The sequence below is a fragment of the Triticum urartu genome, chromosome 5A, assembly GCF_056163025.1.
Source record: "Triticum urartu cultivar PI428250 chromosome 5A, HENAU_Tu73, whole genome shotgun sequence".
NCBI classification, from domain to species: Eukaryota; Viridiplantae; Streptophyta; class Magnoliopsida; order Poales; family Poaceae; genus Triticum; species Triticum urartu.
The window spans coordinates 682,837,269-682,857,893 of NC_141877.1; the positions used below are offsets into that span (position 1 = coordinate 682,837,269).

At 45.0% G+C, this 20,625-nt stretch overlaps 2 protein-coding genes across 2 annotated transcripts; one reads left to right on the plus strand and one right to left on the minus strand.

Annotated features, from left to right (window-relative positions):
- The first annotated feature begins 105 nt into the window (after window positions 1–105).
- Window positions 106–2,556, plus strand: LOC147974137 (uncharacterized). The gene is made up of 3 exons (XM_087524927.1): window positions 106–2,211; window positions 2,372–2,424; window positions 2,550–2,556. The coding sequence occupies exons 1-3, from the start codon at window positions 106–108 to the stop codon at window positions 2,554–2,556; spliced, it is 2,166 nt and encodes a 721-aa protein (XP_087381053.1).
- A 1,478-nt stretch (window positions 2,557–4,034) lies between these two features.
- On the minus strand, window positions 4,035–9,215 carry LOC125511675 (folylpolyglutamate synthase). Its single transcript, XM_048677098.2, has 16 exons — window positions 8,972–9,215; window positions 8,724–8,848; window positions 8,575–8,640; window positions 8,130–8,239; window positions 7,690–7,750; window positions 7,457–7,540; window positions 7,123–7,179; window positions 6,762–6,822; window positions 6,627–6,673; window positions 6,329–6,406; window positions 6,042–6,206; window positions 5,739–5,963; window positions 5,551–5,629; window positions 5,193–5,351; window positions 4,812–4,921; window positions 4,035–4,551 (listed from the first exon to the last, which is right to left on the minus strand). The coding sequence occupies exons 1-16, from the start codon at window positions 9,201–9,203 to the stop codon at window positions 4,492–4,494; spliced, it is 1,719 nt and encodes a 572-aa protein (XP_048533055.2). The 5' UTR covers window positions 9,204–9,215; the 3' UTR covers window positions 4,035–4,491.
- Between the last annotated feature and the right edge of the window lie 11,410 nt (window positions 9,216–20,625).

A 20,625-nucleotide genomic window follows, 5' to 3' on the forward strand; every position in this document is an offset into this window, starting at 1 on the left:
CGTAGCATACTTCCCCGCAAAAAAGAAATTGTTTGTAGTATACACAGGCAACACGCATTAACCTACAAGTGATATCAATGTAATCTTGATTGCCATGCAGGAGCAATGGATGGATGGATCAAAGAGTTTCCGCCGTCTGTGCACACTGGATCATCCGTGGGGGGGGTCCTTTACAGCTTATACGGCCACCTTGCCCTCGTCCTGACGGCCGAGAGACGCCGGCATCAGGCCTTCGCCATGGTACCGTGGTGGGCTACCGTGTTGGCGGACATTATCGACAAATTCGTGATCGCCCTATTGTTTACTGGCGACAAAACGTCGCGGGAGCAGCAACTCTCTGCATTCTGGTTGCCGTTCCTCCTAATTCACATCAGTCGGCCGAACAACATCAGCGGTTTTTCCATTGAGGAGAACGTGTTTTCGCATGGCAAGGTGTTGAGTGCTTATGCTGTGATCTTGGGAGCCACTAATGTCCTGTACGTCAATGTAACTCTCTCCCGTCCCAATGTCGGGACCTTGGTGCTGGCGTCCTTCCTCATGTTCGCATTGGCTATTTTCAAGTACCTGGAGAGGGCAGTTGCACAAGGGAGAGGCAACTTGAGCAGCATCAAGAGCTTAATCAAGAATAACCAGCCAAAGAGATTCAGTTTCCATCACACTGGTGTCCATGGGCCCCTGGATAATGATCAAGCCCTGCTTGTTGCTCACAGCATGCTTCATATCACCAAATGTGCGTTTTGTGACTGCTCAGTGGATATGGATCCTCTCGATCGTGAAACCGGCAGAAAGATAATATCTTGTGGATGGGAGAGTATGTGCAAGGTGGTGGAGATGGAGCTCTCCCTCATGTACGACCTCATATACACCAAGGCAGTCGTCATCCACACCTGGACTGGCTACATCACCCGCATCGTCTCCCCGCTAATCATCTGCACCGTGCTATTTCTGTTAAATGCTTATAACAGTGAATTCCAATCAGTAGAAGATATTGTTATCACTTACTTGTTGGTGGTCTTCACCTTACTACTGGATGTAAGATGGCTGCTGGGAGCACTAGGGTCGACCTGGGCATATACAGTCTTCAAAGACTCGAGATGGCAGCGGCTAAAGCATGCAGTTGTCTGTGATGGAAAATGGCACTGGATCCGTACCATTGTAGTGTTTATGGATTTGTCCCGACTGCCCTTGTTTTCTGGTTACTACCGTGAGCCACTGAGCACCTTGTTCAACATGAAACCGCCAAGTAACTACAGGTTGTGGCGAGGAATCATGGGCCAGTACAACTTGTTGCATGAGTGCACTCGTCACAAGGACTATCCAATAAGTGTAAGTAGTGTGATGGGCCTGTTGCTCCTCCAACAAGAGGAGAGCATGATGCAGCACGAATACCATGACATCCATGGCTTTAAGATTCCACAAGATTTGAAGGGTCTGTTGTTTGAACGCATATGGGAAAAGTTGAAATTATCATACACACGGCCCCGCAATGTTGAGGAGGAGGAAGAAGAGGGAGAAGAAGTTGTGCAGTTCGATTCCGATGAGTTGCAAGAGGTCATTCTTATCTGGCACATGGCCACGGACATTTTCCTTCAAAAGGCCACCTTTGCAGATGAAGAATCTCAAAAATATGTGAAGTTGATCAGCAAGCTGTCTGATTACCTGGTGTTCCTCGTGGTTTTACACCCCAGCATGCTACCGGTCCGTAAGCTGCCAAGCAAGTACAAAGAAACCAGCAAAGAGTTGAAGGAATTGTTGAGTCTTGAAAACAGGCCTGCTAGTTGCAAAACAAGAAAGCAGAAGCTTGCCTTTATCCTGGAACAAATGGAGAAGCTAGTTTTGAACGGCAATGGAGATGGCAGAAATAGTACTAGTAGCATTGTCCTGTCGGATGGTTATCAATATGCCCGTGTGCTACGAAGATGTTTTGCCAAAGGGGGGTATATCGACCTAGTTGAGAAGATGGGGGAAAAGTCCCGCCGAAGATTTCAGAAGTTGATGCCGAGATTGTGTTCTTACTCTGAGTTGGTCACCGATCAAGAACTGTTGAATCTCATCTTTGATGCATGGGTGCTTTTGCTCATGAATGCATCCAAATGGTCTAGCAGGTATTCCCATGCCAAGCAGCTCGGCTGTGGCGGTGACCTCGTAACCATCGTGTGGATCATGACAATACATGCCAACATATTTGGCATCCAAGAGGAAAATAACGGGGTATGTTAATTAGTAAAGCTCGTTGGTATGTTCCAATCATTTGCCTTGTGTCCCTATCTCCCTTCTCTTTACCTTTTTGAATTGGCTACTCATGTGTTATGATCTCACGTATTTGTATTTTTGTTCACTGTTTTGTTTGGAATTAGCTGTTCTTCGCCAGGTTGTCAGTGTAAGTCTTCTGCTCCTCCATGTCAGGAGGCTACATTCAGGATTGTAAGCAAAAATAATAATATCAATGTTCTACATGAATTTAGAGCTTTGCCTGTTGCTGGAGTGACGGACAAATTGCATAGGGTAGTTCCTTTATTAATAAGTTATAAGCTTCTTTTTTTGGCCAGGGAGTAACAATGTTAGTAATTCATTTCTTCGCCAACCTACAAAATAAATGTGTGGTTCTAGTTATTTTCATTAGCATTGAATGGTGACTGGTAAGCGACCGAGAGCATGAGCGAGAGTGAGACCGGAAGCACGCAAATCTCGCCACCATGATGGAGCGTGACATTTTCTACTATAGCTAGTGATGCCGTGTTATGGACGATGATGTGATTGTGGTGGGGGGAGCGGTGGAGAACGATTTCCCTATCCCGCTTACTTCAATTCCGATCTAGGTAGTCAGACCATAGTTCCGACGATGTAGACAACTATGGCAGTTGCCGATTGCTATCTGTGAGTGAACCGGCACAAGTCACACAAGGTGAGGCGCGTCGCCGCTCCCCTCCATTGGTGGGGTGGTAGTATCCGCCATTCCAAGGCAGGGAGCGCCATTCGGCGTAGCATGGAGTACTAGTTGGCATGACTTTCGGAAGATCCATTATCATTTTTCAAGATGGCGTTTAGAGCACCACTTCATTTATGTGGTGAAAACTCATGTTCTCGCCTTCATTGGTTGGGCTCATCAACGACAAAATTGAGTCGTTACCTTGTTGAAGGTGCTGTCCCCTTGCTGATGTGTTAACCATAATTGGTAGTCTCGGCAACTAGGATAAATCCTTGTTTTTGTCGTATCCGGCGTATATCCTTTCTTGAAAGTGGTGTTGTTGAAGAAGTCAACTTAGTCATAGGTATTAAATTCATATCTTGTAATGGGTCTATCGTAATTGTGCTTGCTTGTCATGTACACCTTATATTTCTAAATATAAGACGTTTTGGCAGTTCAACTTTAATGTAATCGTGCTTCGTATCTTATAATGGGTCTATCGTAATTGTGCTTGTCATATACATACATCTTATGTTCCTAAATATAATACGTTTTGGCAGTACAACTTTAACATAATTGTGCTTGTTATGGGCCTATCGTAGTTGCGCCTGTTATGTACATACTATGTTTCTAAATTCAAATCAAAATGCCAAAACATCTCATATGTAGGAACAAAGTTAGTACTTTGCTTATTGAGGTCTTCGGCCTCTTGTCTTGCATAAACTTTATTAAAATTGGTTATGTGCATCACAATGATGCAAAGGCCGGGGGTTCAACCTCCTTTCCGAATTGTATTTAATTATTTTGTAGTTGTAATATATTTACTGAATATAAGTAGCATAATACAATGAAAATTTACATGCATGATTGTACGTTCAGATGAGTCATTTTCACGCAGTTGGTTGCCATGCTAAAATGGTATATTTGCATCTTAAGAGAAATAGGCTAATGAAGATCATCTTTTTAGTTACATATAGAATATATGATAAAAATAAGTAGCATGTAGGATGACAACGCACCGATTATTATAAATGCAAGCAAGCAACACACTATTTACATGCATGAAGTGTCACCTGTCACTGTAGTATCATCATCAGACGTCAGTCCCATGGTCAGACAGCAAGCGTTAACTGATCACATCCATCTTCACCAGAAGCTCTAAAGTACGCATTACATGGTCAAAATGAGATCAATGCCATAACAACTTTTTTAGATAATAACAACTGCCATCTTGTTGGCTTATTCATGCTTTGCTTGCGCCCTGACGTCCGTCTGAGTTTTCGGCGTCTCGTCTTTCCGGGATACATGAGGAGGAATACAGTGGCAACAATGGCCAGAAAAGCATTAAACGAGAAATACAAACAAGCTCCCCTCCTCTCGCAAAAAGAAATACAACACATTTCACCTTGCTGCCCGATTCGCATCGCAGGCGAAGCACTTCCAAACTGCTTGCAGCATTTCTGTAAACCATGTGCTTGCCCTGGGAAGATCTCGAAACCAATCAAGAGCCCCGGCTTGGGGTCACACTATCGGTATAGCTACTTCAGTGTCAGCTTCCAACTGTATAATGTTCCCAAAAAATGTCACTTCTTGAGCAACCTCAGTACATCGCCGATGAGATGCAGGGAGCCAGTAACAAGGACCTACACACAAGCATATCATCAGCGTCATGTGTGACATATTAGCTTGCAAACATAACAAGGGCAAGATACATGTCTTCCTGATTACGTACAAGAGATAGAGCTATAAATATGTGTGGTGCCATGTCGAAAGGATAGAAAATTAAACATATTATGAGGCATTAATCGTGCTCTAGAAGCACAAAGCAATGCAAAAATGCTAGCTAGTTATGGATGTTTTGTACTATAAATTTTAGAAAAGTTAGTCTGAGAGAAGCTTTCACCTGATAAGAAGTGGATGGATCCTCTACAGCATTTTTCCTTAGCCACTCAATTGCTAGTGGCAGTGATTCAAACACTAGGCTAGTCTCGCCAGAATCCGTGCTGTTTGAACCTGCATCATTTACTCACAATTTAATATAGGGCATCATCTTCAGCCTGACCATGCATTGTTACAATTAGAAAACCACAACGCAGTAGTAGAAGTGGTACAAATTGTTAAAACAGGGTTGTGCTTTTTGTAGTTCTCATAATGTATAGGGGCTTCTTTGCATATTTCCCTCGCATGTATATGTACTGCTGGCCCCGTGGAATAGAAGCTCATTTCATAACACAAGTGACTAAAGCTTGTAACATAATGTATAAGCAACCAAGTTCAGGCGAACCTTTATTATCATCATTAAGTAATTTCTCCCACACTGCTTGGAGAGATAGCTGCCATGACAAATCAATTTGCTCAGGCCCAGCAGGTGCTGATGCCTTAGAACCAAGCTTATTGTGTTGTGACTGATTTGGCACAAATAGGGCCAGATCAAAGTGCACCCCTGAACAAAATGAGATAGCAATACATATGTTCAGTTAGCTGAAAACTGGAACAAACAGCAAACTTGAAAGAGGGCTAAGCAGTAAGCAATGCAGTAAGTTTGGTTTGAACTGAAGTTGCCAAGAGAAGTACAATATCATGCAAAAAAAATCATAAATGAGCGCACATGAGCATTTTCAACAGAAAGTGTTTCAACTTACCATTTTGAGTTGCAGTATCAACGAGATGTGGAAGCAATCTCATAGGATCTCTCACAGACATGCAGTTGAATAGAAGAATCTGCAATGTGTCCCAAAGAAGATACCGGTATGAGGGAGAAGACTGAAATGATACATGCAAAAGCAAGTCCACTCAAACATGATAATACTAGACAGGCTGTGAGAAATACCTTCCGAGATTTGCTGCAAGTCTGAGACTGCTCCTTGGTAGCATGGGAAAACCACCTCGCACATATTTCCATACTTTCAGGGCTGTGTGCCCCATCCAAATAGAATACCAAAGAACTATCCCGATCCTTCTCTTCTGAATTTACTTGTGAATCTGGAACAATTTGCGCTCGGCCTTGCAAAGAAGCACTTGACAGCCCTCTAATGAACTGATCTGGTAAGGGATCCTGAACTCCACCATAGATGAACTAATTATGATACCGTCTTTGTTTTTCGGAGAAGCAACATGAATTGACAAGACTTACAGTGTGGTTGAGTGGCATTCTGTCCACATGTCCCTGCTTCTCAAGCCATGTACTAGCGAGTGCGACTGCAAGGCCAGCATTTTCATATTGGTGTTCACCTTGCAGTCCAAGATGTTGATCTTTCAACTGATGTGGCTTCAAAGGATCAACGACTTGGAGTGAAATCTTCAAAAAGCACAGAGTATAGTATTTCAAAAACTGTATTCCATTGTTTCTAGTATTGTGGTTACAAACAACAAGCAGGGCAGCAACCAAAAAGGAAATGAAAACGGATAGAAAAAACATACGCCCAATTCTGAAGCTCTTCGTTTGAGAACAACCATTGCCTCTTCTGGCTGTGGAGCAGTATAAGCTGGAACTCCTTTCTGTAAACAACAATGTTAATGTTAACAAAAGACGCCACCAAGATACCAAACATAATAGGAAATTTCTGTGAATAACAATGTTAACATGGTATAGAACAACTTCTTGGGAAAGTAATATATTGTATTTTCTGAACTACAAACACCATCAGTTACAAAAAAAGGGGGCAATATATGTAACATGTTGTAGAACAACTTCTTGGGAAAGTAGTCATAAGAAAACCTTGAAAATTCCAGCCTTCTCCCCAGCAATTTCACCAAGCGTATTTCCTGCTCATCCGCAAAACAACAAACATGTTAGCATGGGACTAATTTTCCTAATAAAAGGGTTACTTCAATTGTCAGTTTCATGACTAACCAAGAATTTCCATATGATCATATCCAAGAGAGGATATTCCACAGACTACAGGAGATTTAACCTGCAGAGATCCAAATTCAGACAACGGTCATGCTCTAATTTGACTGTTTTTAGTGTATAATTCTGCCGAGCTGAGAAGGGTTCAGAAGAAATAGAAGCTAAACTTGAATGCTTGAATACTAACAAGAATCAAGAACTTAGATGGACCTAAATGAATATATCCCACACTCCTATTATAGTTTGGAACTCAGGGTGCAGATTAAGGTGAACAAGACCGGCAAGAGACTTAAATGGCATAGTTCAAGATTCTTCTTTTGTTTTCTAGACAAAATGAGCACATTACTGGAGAAGAGTCACATACCACATTAGTTGCATCGAACTTCCCTCCAAGACCAACCTCGAGAAGAGCTACATCTACCTGTTTGAGGCAAGAAAAAGGTGTGAGTAGATCAATAATGTTCTTCTAAAAATGCATACGCGGAGCCTGATTTAGAAATCTCAAAATGAATATGTGATAGCTGATCATCACATAGGTTTTGTACCTTAAAATCATAGATTGTAGCACAATGCTATGCAAATAAAATAGTGAAGAAAAGGGAACATTGCATGGAGTAATCTTATTCAGGCTAGATTTATGTAATGACTGAAAACAAACCAGTAGGGACAGAGTATGGAGTATTTTCTGTCTATTCTACCTGCTCAGCAGAAAATATCTTGAATGCGAGCAAGGCCATGAACCTAAAATAGGCTGGCATGGGAATATCATCATCAGTCTTCTCCTGGAGAGTGAAGATACGCACATTTGTCTCATTATCCACCAGTTACATAATTAAAGCAGCACGAAAAGACAAGACATCTATGTTTCATCACTCCTATGCACCTGGCACAGAGTTCCATCACATGAAAGACAACAAATTTGGACATGTACCTTCAGTTTATTCCAGCAGCACCAGAAGTACTTCAGAAACTTCTCTTCAGAAATATCCACCCTGGTTGCATCACAAGTTAGGGTCCAGGTTAGTGCACGCATAATACCTAGGCATAGTGATAAGCTAAATGTAAAGAGTGGTGCAGCACATTTGCATACAAAAAGATATTGTGAATAATTACGAGGAGCTATCGTTATCACTTATCAACACCAGGTTAGCACATGCATGGTACCTAAGCATAGGACAAGCTAAATTTAAACAAAGTTCACTGTCGGGTGTTCCACTACAGTTCTCATTAAAAAAAGACAAAAGTAAAAGGGCTGTGCAGCACATTCGCATGTAAGAAATTATTGCGAATAATAACAAGGAGCTGTCATTATCACTTATCAGCACCATATTAAGAAAAAATAAGAGCAAGAACAATTGACGAAGAAATTACCCATCTAGCCGGAACCGCTCCCGGACATCCATCAAATGCGGTGAGGTGAAGAGCCCGGTACGGAAGCCACAGGATCGCAGGATTGACTCCGTGAATGTGCATGTTGAACCCTACAGAAAACGTTCCATTGTGTCGTCACATACTACCATCACAGGGAAGCCAAGGACTTGATTAATCGCGTCATGTGGCATTCAGCAATTTTCAACCAACCAGGAGAGGTCTGTAACTGGTTACACACCGCACCACGGTACCAAATAATTAGCAGTAAACTATTGGTTGGGTAAAACTTGAATGTTGCACATTAGTTGCTCAAATTTCAGCACCAAATTGGAATGCCCCGATCATTACTTATGAAGTTTCTGAATCACAATGGAAATGAAAGCACATACTACAGAACCTGACACTCTAAATGGAGCTGGGGAGTTGCTCTTATCAGGTGATTTACCTTTCCTTTGGTGCCGGCGACATGGATGACCTTCATCCGCGCGATGGGCTCCTCCAGCTCCAGAATCTGAAGAACCAAATCCGCCCTATAGATCAGACAAGACATCCCCACCCACATCGCGATTCAGGAGGAGCAGGAGGAGGGAGTACCTGGAGGTAGCGGCCCATGAGGTCCCACTGGTTGCCGCGGTTGCCGGTGTCCGCGCGCACCTTCTGCGTGATGAGCGACGAGAGGCGGCCCAGCACCTCCTCGTACTCCCGCTCCGCCACGCCACCTGCAGCCCCAATCCCCACCACACCCCCACGTAGCAGCCATCAGTAGAGTACAGTTGACAGGTGCATCCCACCCAGCAAGCAAGCACCCCACGACTACGCGATCGAAGGGCAGGGCTGCTCACCTGCGTGCTGCGCGGCGGCGGCGGTGGTGGAGGAGGACTCCATGGCGCGAGAGAAGATGCGGCGGGTGCGGGGGGAGGAGAAGCAGGCGAGCGGCGAGGAGAGGAGGAGGCGGCGGCGGAGGGTGGCGGCGGCGGCGAGAGGGGGGTGAGGCATGGGCGGCGCGCGGCCGATGTGGGGGTGGGTGGGTAGGTGGTGGTGGTGGTGGTGCCACCGTGCTGGGCCCCGCATCATTCGCTGGTCGTCAGACAGACAGACAGAGTTCGCTTTGACCCCGTGGACTCTGCCTGCCTCGCTGACGAGCGGGCCCGATTCCGCGCGACGATCTACCGCACCTTTGATACCGCTTTCGACTTAGAGCTTTTTTTTTTGCGGGGCTTTCGACTTAGTATATTAATTGCTAGGCTGGCTATAGCACTCAATCCTTACATGTGGACTGAGGAAAAAACACTCACATGATTCGTTGGTGGGAAGAAACCCTGGCTTTTAGCCTTCACACAGGCTTGCATGCAGGCTACATCTGCTCGTATATTGTGCTGCAGCCGGGCGCTAGATGGAGCGCCAGCTCTCGTCTCTCTCCTGCTTCCTCTCTCCTCCAGCTATGATTTTGCTGATGTGGCGCAGCTTATAGCCTGCTGAGTAGGATCTATTATACTTGCTCTTAGGAAGGCGTACTCCAGAGCATTTTACGTGAGACGACGCCTTCGCTCGGAGATGATGCACTTTTTGGTCATCTGCATGAGTTTGTGTATATCTACTTGAAACCATATGCAGGGTTCTAAAAAATATAGGGGCAAGAATTGAAACCGGCTTAACCGGCAAGAATTGAACAGCACAGCGCAGGTAAAAGAACAACACAAGTAAAAACACGGAACATGCATTTTTGAAGAGTAATTAATAGAGGGGACAAATTATGGCAACTTCTCAAGACTTTCGGCTTTCACATCACAGCTAGTCAGCAGCGGCAAAATTTCGTGTTTTGACCCTTTTGCGATATAAAATCAGGATCTGACCCCGGTTTGGAATATTTTCGGGATTTGACCCTTTTACTACTGCCAGGGCCATTGGCGGTAGGGTTACACAACATACCGCCTGAGCCCCTGGCGGTATCGTGTGACGGAGGGGGACGGCGGCCGTTTGCCTGTGCTGACGTGGATAGTACCTTACCGCCAGGGGCCTTGGCGGTAGGCGGTCTAAACCTACCGTCAGAGCCACTGGCAGTAAGGTGTGGCAGGGTTTTGCCGTACAAACTTTATGTAACGAAATATGTAAGGACCCTGGCGGTAGGTTCACCCTACCGCCATAGGGGCTGGCGGTAGGATGTCTAACCCTACCACCAGGGTGCCTGGCGGTAGGGTCCTCTGTTTTGTTTTTTCAAATTCATTTGGTTGCTTATTTTCAAATTCAATAACATCAATATCACAGCAAGTTTCACAAATATAACAGCAATATATGAGCTCACATATTAATAAAGGTTTCACATAGCAAATATCAAACAGTTTACACATAGATTCATAAGTAGGAAATAGCAAATAGCAAACTTGTCCACATAGTTTGACAACCCCTACTAAAACATAGATGCATATCCAATAGACATGTTTATAGGTTGGATAAACCTCCCCCCCTCGTATGTTAGGCCTGGCCGTGGAGACAGATACGGCAGCGGATCCACCGGTTCAGGTGGAGGCGGAACGTTGGTCGGTATCCGACCGTTCAAGCACTCCCACCTTGCCTTGCCAGCTGGAGTTTTCACCTCCGCCCTTCCCCAGCTGATGATATCGAACGCCGATGCACTTGGGGGCGGCATCCTGGCTCTCTCCTCTGCATTGCTCTCGAAGTAGATCCTCCGGCCCAAATTGCGCAGCTCCCAGTTGAAGTGCTGCTTGGCAACTTCAATGGTCGCTTCCCGGCGTTCACGGGAGATAGTTGGATCTCCCTCCCTCTCTGCCTTTACTCTATTCCACTCCTTCACACTTAGCGACCAACACTTCACATCGTCGGCGATCCGTTCTACCCTCTCGTGCCACCGCACTGCCCTCGTCTCCTGTAGGAACTCGTCTGAAAAAGCGGTCACCGGCTGCAGAAGCTCGGGGAAGGGCTCATACACGTACGGAAGTGGCAAGCCGGACGGGTCGTGTTGGAGATGAATGGGCGATGGTTGCGCCACTGTTGCAGACCTAAACATATGGATCAAATAAATAAAATACATATATCAAGATGTGTCAAATGCAAAATCATACCATATCATACCAACCAACTCCACTACTTGCATCATATATATTTTGTTTACTACAATATGCATCATATCATAAAAAAATCCTCCAACATTCATCTTGAATGTATTATCTCCAAACAACATCTTCATATCATCATATCAACATGCATCATAAAACTACTATCAAGTCCTCCCACATGCATTACATCATAATTTTTTAACAAAAAAATAATATGAACTAGGGTTCATCTTCACACTAACATATGAACTATTGATTAGAGTTCATATTCAATACCACTATTTTACTAAAGAACTAAGAACTACAACTACAATCAAGCTAAAACAATCTTAGGTGAAAAAAATCCAATCTAAATTCAAAAACATAAGGGATTTCAAGCAAATAATGCGTCGAATCGGAAGCAAGTTTGCAAAAACTAATTGGAGGGATTGAAGGAGCTTACGTTTCTCTCTTCGGGGCCATCTCGATCCGCAAAAACGGTCAACAAACGGTGAAGATCTGAGGGGGGGAGTGGAGGAGATGAGAGAGGGAGAGAGGGGCGACTTGGGGGAGAAAAACACTGGTAGAAAAAGGGCCTATAGTCCCGGTTCGTAAGGGCCTTTAGTCCCGGTTCCTGAACCGGGTCTAAAGTGTCGGTACTAATGCCCCGACCCTTTAGTCCCGGTTCAATCCAGAACCGGGACTGATGGGCCTCCACGTGGGCAGTGCGCAGAGCCCAGGAAGGAGACCCTTTGGTCCCGGTTGGTGGCACCAACCGGGACCAATAGGCATCCACGCGTCAACATTTCTGTGGCTGGAGTTTTTGTTTTTTTTGAAGGGGGGGGTTTGGGGGTTTTGGGGGGTTAATTTAGGTGTTTCATATATTGTGTTAGCTAGCTATAATTAATAGAGAGAAGTTTCCTCTCTTACGTTCGTGCTTGGTCGACGCTACGTACTATACATACGTATAGAGAGGACTAGACACGCTAGTTAGCTAGTAAGCAAACGAAGGAAACAGAAGATTGTCATGAACATATATGCATACAGAGAGAAGTGATATCGACCACCTCTCCTTCTCTCCGAGAGATTGGTCGAACAACAAGTTCTCATATATCTATCCGACACTACCGGCTATATATATACAATAATTATCTCTTACAAATATAATCATACGGACTCATGGTCCACATAGTATTCTCCGTCTTCAGCGATCACTTGGTCAAGAAAGAATGCCGCCAATTCCTCTTGAATTGCTCGCATGCGAGCTGGTGCTAGGAGTTCATCCCACTTCCGAAACATCTAATTTGAAGAAGGGGGTCAATACATATATATATGAATGAATGAAACTCAATACAAATGATAGTAATAAAATAAAATTGTGAATGTTGTTATTTACGTACTTCATATTGTTCGTCAGAGTACCCGCCCCGCTCACAGGTCGTGTGGCGGATGGACTCGCAGACGTAGTATCCACAGAAATCAATCCCTTGTTCCTGCCACAACCACTTTACAAGAAATAGAGGTCAATCAAACTGATAAGCAAGAATGCTAAATGGTATTGATGAAACTAGCGCTTGAATCACTAGGAGATGCGCGGAACATGCTACTATAGTACTTACTTTCGGGTGTCTAAATTCCAGCTCCTTCGGCAGTCCCGGAACTTTTCTGGTGAATTTTCTCCAAACCCTGCCGGACAAAGAAAACAATTACTTGATATCAGGAAATGAACAAAGTTGTTGATATGGTGGATAATGATCGATTTAACTTACTTCTTGAGAATTTCAGTCATGTCCGCATACTCTTGGGGATATTTTCATTTAGAGTCCAAGACGGTTACTACTCCCTGCTCAAGCCTAATCTCTAGGAGAATATAGTGGAAACTGCACACGCATGCATAACTCATCAATTACATTACTATAACCTGGACTAATATATAAGGGAAACCGAATATGCACAAGACAGTAACACTCACTTGAAGTTGTAAGGAAAGAGTATTATATCTTTGTTTTCATTTTTTTTGAATGATCGTAGCAAGTTGGCCTCGGTATCTCCGGGACGATGTTCAACCTGAGTTGCATCTATGAGATATGTGTTAACGAACCCAATATCACCGATTTGTCTTTTCTTCAATTCGGCGATCTTCATTCTGCATAATATAGTGAGGATAATTATAAATACATGCAATGAAAGAGATGAGCTATATAGAGAGACTTAATGACAGAAGTAGTAGTACTTACAGACAGTAGCAGGTGATCGTTGTTTTATCGAGGGCCAATTGATTGAAAAACTGATAGAACTCCTCAAATGGAATAGGCAACAGTTCAATTCCAACGAGGTCATGCTCCGGTTTAACTCTCGCATACAAAGTACTCCTCCCCCCAGACTCTCTGCAGATTTTCAAGTACCAATCATGTAATTTTCGCATCATCGTTGTTAAAGATTTTCCATCTTTGACGAGAGGCTTCCCATACTCGTATCTGTGTATCTGCACCTCCATGGGATCATAATGTACATCGTCGGGCAGGTAATCGTCAACATTGCCATAACCGGGCACCATCCTCGGATCGACGATGTCGCTAGGCACCTTGAGGGGGGGGCACGATTGCTTCGCTTGTTCGCCGAGCTGGGCAATTTGTTTCCCAGCTGCTCGTCGTTCTTTCAGCCTTTGATCACTGACTGTACTTTCCGACCGCTCCACTTCGGCCCATGTCTTTGCAATAATGCGCTCATAGTTGCCTTTCGGCGGAGACTTGGGTGGTTTTGCCAGGGCAACCAGAGTGCGCTTCACTTTCACCGGATCTACCTTCTCCTCCGGAGGTGGATGTCTCTTTGCTTTCAACCCTTGAAACCAGTCATCCACTTCGGTTCGCGCGATCTTCGCGTTCTCCTCCGGGGTCCTCTCGTATGGTAACTTCTCTGGAGTCTTCAGAGAAGGACCGAATCTGTATGTACTCCCGCCTCTGGTTGTACTGCTAGACGCCGACCGAGTAGACGGAGCGGTTGTCTTCTTTACTTGCTTATGAGGCGGAGGAGAAGGACTACGACGCGCCGGAGCAGCGGCAGGTCTCTTCCGCCCTTGCTGATGAGGCGGAGAAGGAGGAGACTGGCTGCTCGGGCGCGTCGGCGCAGGCGGAGAAGGAGGCGGAGTGCCGCCACGCGCCGGAGAAGGAGTCGGCCGAGGGCCCTGATCGTCACTCGCCGGAGGAGGAGGCGGTGGAGGAGGCGGAGTGCCCTGACTCGCCGGAGGAGGAGGAGGAGGCGGAGGTGTCCAGTTCGGAAGGTTGATGAGCTCCTTCCGCCATAGGCATGGAGTCTTCAGAGCAGACCCCAGCCGAGTCTCCCCTTCACCGGTAGGGTGGTCAAGCTGGAGGTCCTCAAATCCCTCTATTATTTCATCCACCATCACCCTAGCATATCCTTCTGGAATCGGCCGGCAGTGAAAAGTTGCGCCGGGTTCAGTAGGATAAACAGAGCCAACAGCTGCCTTGACCTTCAAATTCATCCATTGTGTCATAAGGTGGCAATTTTGAGACTCCGTGATAGCATCCACGGGATAGCTGGCAGGAGCCGTCAAGGCATGCTCCGGCTGAAGCAGCTCGGTGGAAGCCACGCTGCTTCTGCGCTGAGATGGCGGGGTAGCTTCGGGGGAGGCTTCGGCAGTACGTTTGCTGCGATTTGCTTCTCGTTCCTCTATCACGTCTACCCTTGCTTGCAGCGCCTGCATTTGGGTCTGCTGCACTTTTTTCCTCCTCTCATGGGATTTATAACCGCCTGGGTCCGGAAACCCAACCTTCCACGGAATGGAGCCTGGCGTGCCTCGTGTCCGTCCAGGGTGCTCAGGATTCCCAAGGGCCATTGTGAGCTCGTCGTTCTCTCTGTCTGGAAAGAACGTCCCTTCCTACGCTGCTTCGATATACTGCTTAAGCTTCCTGACTGGTATGTCCATTTGATCGTTCGTCCAAATGCACTTCCCTGTTACAGGGTCCAAGGTTCCGCCAGCCCCGAAGAACCAAGTCCGGCAATGGTCTGGCCAGTTAATTGTCTCTGGTTCGATCCCTTTATCAACCAGATCATTCTCAGTCTTGGACCACTTAGGCCGGGCTACGAGGTAGCCACCTGACCCCGTGTGATGGTGAAGCTTCTTCTTCGCAGCATTTTGCTTGTTTGTCGCCGACATCTTCTTACTCTTTTCCGATGTCTTGTGGGCCACAAATGCGGGCCAGTGATCTCTGATCTTCTCATATCTGCCCTTGAATTCTGGTGTCTCATTATTTTCGACAAACTTATTCAGCTCTTTCTTCCACCTCCTGAATAGTTCTGCCATCCTCTTAAGAGCAAAAGACTTGATTAATTTCTCTTTAACTGGGTTCTCTGGATTATCCTCTGGCGGTAGGGTGAAATTTGACTTCAGCTCAGTCCAAAGATCATTTTTCTGCATATCATTGACATAAGACACCTCAGGGTCTTTTGTAGCCGGCTTAAACCATTGCTGGATGCTTATCGGGATCTTGTCCCTAACCAGAACCCCGCACTGACCAACAAATGCGCTCTTTGTCCGGAGGGGTTCAATCGGTTGGCTGTCGGGCGCGATTGCTATGATCTCAAACTTTTCATCCGAGCTCAACTTTTTCTTCGGGCCTCGTCTCTTTACCGAAGTTGTGCTCGATCCGGAGGGGTAGAAAAAAGAACAAAGACTTAATTAATATGTGTACATACCAAAACAATGAATGCATCAATCAGCTAGTCAGCACAGGCTTAACTAATATATATACCTGGCCGGACTCGGTTCGATCACCGGAGCCGTCATCACGGTCTCCTTCTTGCACCGGCATTGGGTCACCGGAGCCGTCCTCATGTTCTTCTTCTTGCACCGGCATTAGGTTACTGTAGCCAGCTTGTTCACCCTCTCCTTCCAGACCATCGGTTTCGTTGAGAAACAACGAGATGGCATCACTTCCTTCTGCGATTATGTCCCTCAACAACACTTCTTTTGCTTCGTCTAGGGCGGTGTCCATAGTTTCTACAAATATTTACAACATGGCAATTATTATTCAAACATGACAGATGGATATATTAGTGCCAAACGTAGAACTAGCTACCTAATCATAGTAAGCTATCGGGAGGGGGTATATATCGACAACGACGACACTACATCTATGTCCCTCGACGACCCTCGTTCCCGATAAAAAAAAGAGGAAGAAGAAGAAAAAAAAGAGGAGAAGAAAGAATAGAGGAGAAGAACTCCTCTATTCTTTCTTCTCCTCTTTTTTTCTTCTTCCTCTTCTTTTCTTATCCTCTTCTTCCTCTCATGTTCGAGAGGATCGCCGAGGGGTCGGGAGGTTGTGTAGTGTCAAAGGATTCAACAAAACCATGTCTTCATCATTAGGCAAAAGTAACATGTGCATGATGGTACGATGCTCTTCAAAGTTGTTCTGGAACAGAGTCCCAGATAGGATAATTCGCTTTTTGGTACAAAGTTCAGCAAGAGCCTTCCGAATATCGCTATTTGGAAGGCCTTTGTTGAATTCGTACCAAAAGGCGGATTATTCTATCCGGGACTCCATTCTAGAACAACTTTGCAGAACTTTGTACCAACATGCCCTGGTTACTTCCGGCTAATGATGAAGGCATGGATTTCTTCAATACTTTGACACTAGGGAACCTCTCTCGACCCCTCGGCGATCCTCGACCCCTCGAACCCTTGACGACCCTAGAACCCTCGACCCCTCGGCGATCCTCTTCTTCCTCTCATGTTCGAGAGGATCGCCGAGGGGTCGGGAGGTTGCGTAGTGTCAAAGGATTCAACAAAACCATGTCTTCATCATTAGGCGAAAGTAACATGTGCATGATGGTACGAAGCTCTTCAAAGTTGTTCTGGAACGGAGTCCCAGATAGGATAATTCGCTTTTTGGTACAAAGTTCAGCAAGAGCCTTCCGAATATCGCTATTTGGAAGGCCTTTGCTGAATTCGTACCAAAAGGTGGATTATTCTATCTGGGACTCCATTCCAGAACAACTTTGCAGAACTTCGTACCAACATGCCCTGGTTACTTCCGGCTAATGATGAAGGCATGGATTTCTTCAATACTTTGACACTAGGAAACCTCTCTTGACCCCTCGGCGATCCTCGACCCCTCGAACCCTCGACAACCCTGGAACCCTCGACCCCTCGGCGATCCTCTTCTTCCTCTCATGTTCGAGAGGATCGCCGAGGGGTCGGGAGGTTGCGTAGTGTCAAAGGATTCAACAAAACCATGTCTTCATCATTAGGCGAAAGTAACATGTGCATGATGGTACGAAGCTCTTCAAAGTTGTTCTCGAACGGAGTCCCAGATAGGGTAATTCGCTTTTTGGTACAAAGTTCAGCAAGAGCCTTCCGAATATCGCTATTTGGAAGGCCTTTGCTGAATTCGTACCAAAAGGCGGATTATTCTATCCAGGACTCCATTCCAGAACAACTTTGCAGAACTTCGTACCAACATGCCCTGGTTACTTCCGGCTAATGATGAAGGCATGGATTTCTTCAATACCTTGACACTAGGAAACCTCTCTCGACCCCTCGGCGATCCTCGACCCCTCGAACCCTCGACGACCCTGGAACCCTCGACCCCTAGACGACCCTGGAACCCTCGACCCTCGACCCTATAGAACCCTCGAACCCTCGACCCTGAAACCCTCGACCCTTGACCCCTTAACGACCCTCGACCCTCTACCCTAGTTCCCGACCCTCGACCCCTCGGCGATCCTCGACACCCTCGTTCCCGATAAAAATTAAGAAGAAGAAGAAGAAGAAGAAGAAGAAGAAGAAGAAGAAGAAGAAGAAGAAGAAGAAGAAGAAGAAGAAGAAGAAGAAGAAGAAGAAGAAGAAGAAGAAAAGAGGAGAAGAAGAAAGGAATAGCTAGAGGAGAAGATCGAAGAAAAAAAAGAAGAAAAAAATAGGAGAAGAAGAAAGGAATAATATTCTATTTTTTCTTCTTCTCCACTATTCCTTTCTTCTTCTCCTCTTCTTTTTCTTCTTTTTTCTTCTTCTTCTTATTTATTTCTCCTCTTCTTCCTCTCCTCTTCTTCTTTTTATTTAGTTCCCTCGATCCCTCGTCCCTCTCTCGACCCCTCGACGACCCTCGTCCCTGATAACATTTTTTTTCTCCCCTCGACACCTCTCGACCTCTCGTCCCACTCTCGATCCCTCATCCTCATCTATCACCCCCTCGCTTTCTTTAGCATATATCCATGAACAAAATAGAGGAGAAGATCGAAGAAAAAAAAGAAGTCTTCCTCTTCTTATTTTCCCTTTTCCACTCCTTCCTTTTCTTCTTCTTCTTCTTCCTTCTTCCTTCTTCCTCTTTTCTTCCTTTTCCTTATTTTACTTTTTCCTCTACACTAACCTAATTAAAATGCACTAACCTAAAATCGATATCTACTAACAAACTAAATAAAAAATTAATAAATATATGAAAAAACATATATAAACAAAAAATTCTATGAACATTATATTCATACATACATATATAGCCACACCCATTCATCATATAGCTATAAACAAAAAAATTAATACATATATGAAAAAACATATATATAAAAAAACCTCGACGGCGGCGGCTCACAACGGGGGCGGCCGGTGAGGGCGACGGCGGCGGCGGGCTCGGGGCGGCGCGGGGCGCGGGCGACGGCGCGGGCGGCGACGACGTCGGGGCGGCGCGGGGCAGCGCCTGGCGGCGACGGGGCAGGGGTGACGAGGACGGCGGGCTCGGGGCAGCGCGGGTCGCGGGCGACGGCGGGGACGGCGACGACGTCGGGGCGGTGCGGGCGACGACGGGGTGGCGCGGGACGCGGGCGACGACGGGGGCTGCGGCGACGTGCGCGGGCGACGACGATGAGGAACTGAATGAAATTTTTGACAAGTGTTGTATATATAGCAAGAGCATTGGTCTCGGTTCGTGGCACAAACCGGGACCAATGCCCCCTTTAGTCCCGGTTGGTGCCACCAACCGGGACCAAAGGCCAATTTTCAGCAGCCCAAAGGGCGGGAAGCGGCGGCCTTTGGTCCCGGTTGGTGGCACCAACCGGGACTAAAGGGGGGCATTGGTCACGGTTGGTGCCACGAACTGGGACCAATGCCCCCTTTAGTCCCGGTTGGTGCCACCAACCGGGACCAATGGCCTTATGCTGCCCCGCGCCCAAAAATTTAGTCCCACCTCGCTAGCTGAAGGGCGCGGGCACTTGTTTATAAGCGCTGGTGTGCCTCCCCATTCGAGCTCCTCTCTTATGCAGGCTTTCGGGCCTAAACTTGCTATTGCCTGTGGGCCTATTGGGCCTTCTGCGGGCTTGAATCCTGGCCCATGTAGGGTTTCTAGTCGTATTCAGGCCCAGTAGGTGGCATTTTTTTTGTTTTTTCTTTTTTATTTCTACATTTTTTGGTTTTTTATTTTTTATTTCTACTTAAAACTAAATACTTACAGTTTTTTAGTGATTTCTTTTTGCTTTTAGGTCACAAAAATTATAAACTTTCTGTTAGTGCCATTAGTTTTAAATTTTGAATAGTTTAAATTTGAGTTTTTAAAAATTTGTGTTAATCACTAGTTTATGAATAACTTTACTATAAAAATAGAATTTTTTTTCTATTTATTTTTTATTTATACTTACAACTAAATACTTATAGTTTTTTAGTGATTTCTTTTTGATTTTAGGTCACAAAAATTATAAACTTTCTGTTAGTGCCATTAGTTTTAAAATTTTGAATAGTTTAAATTTGTATTTTTTAAAATTTGTGTGAATCACTAGTTTATGAATAACTTTACTATAAAAATATAATTTTTTTTCTTTTTTGCTATTTATTTTTTATTTATACTTACAATTAAATACTTATAGTTTGATTTTAGGTCACAAAAATTATATTCTTTTTGCTATTGAAGAATATTATAGTTTTATTTGAGTTGATCATAACATAATATTTTAATTGATTGTTTTTATTTTCATAAAAGTTTTGTAGTTCATTCTGTTTGCTATTAATTCATTCTTTGAGCTAAATGACCCTGAAATTGGAAAGCATTTAAAATGAACTCTGAAAAAGTTGAAAGTTGGGATGGTATCATAATTTCACCCACATAGCATGTGCATGTACAAAATGGACAATGGTAGCATGTTCGTGTGTTACAAAGTTGGCATGGTATCATCATAATAGTTGCGGGAGAAAGTCTTCACTTCTTCTTCGCTTGTGTCATTTGCTTATTGCGCCGTAACCATGGATAATCTTCATTGTTTATCAGGATGCTTGGTTCAGCCTTGACATTGAAGGGAGGAATTTCATGAAACTTTTCATAATCTTCAGACATGTCTGTCTTGCCGTCCATTCCCAGGATGTCCCTTTTTACTAAAAGAACTATGTGGCGCTTTGGATCATCGTATGATGTATTCGCTTCCTTATCTTTTCTTTTTCTCGGTTT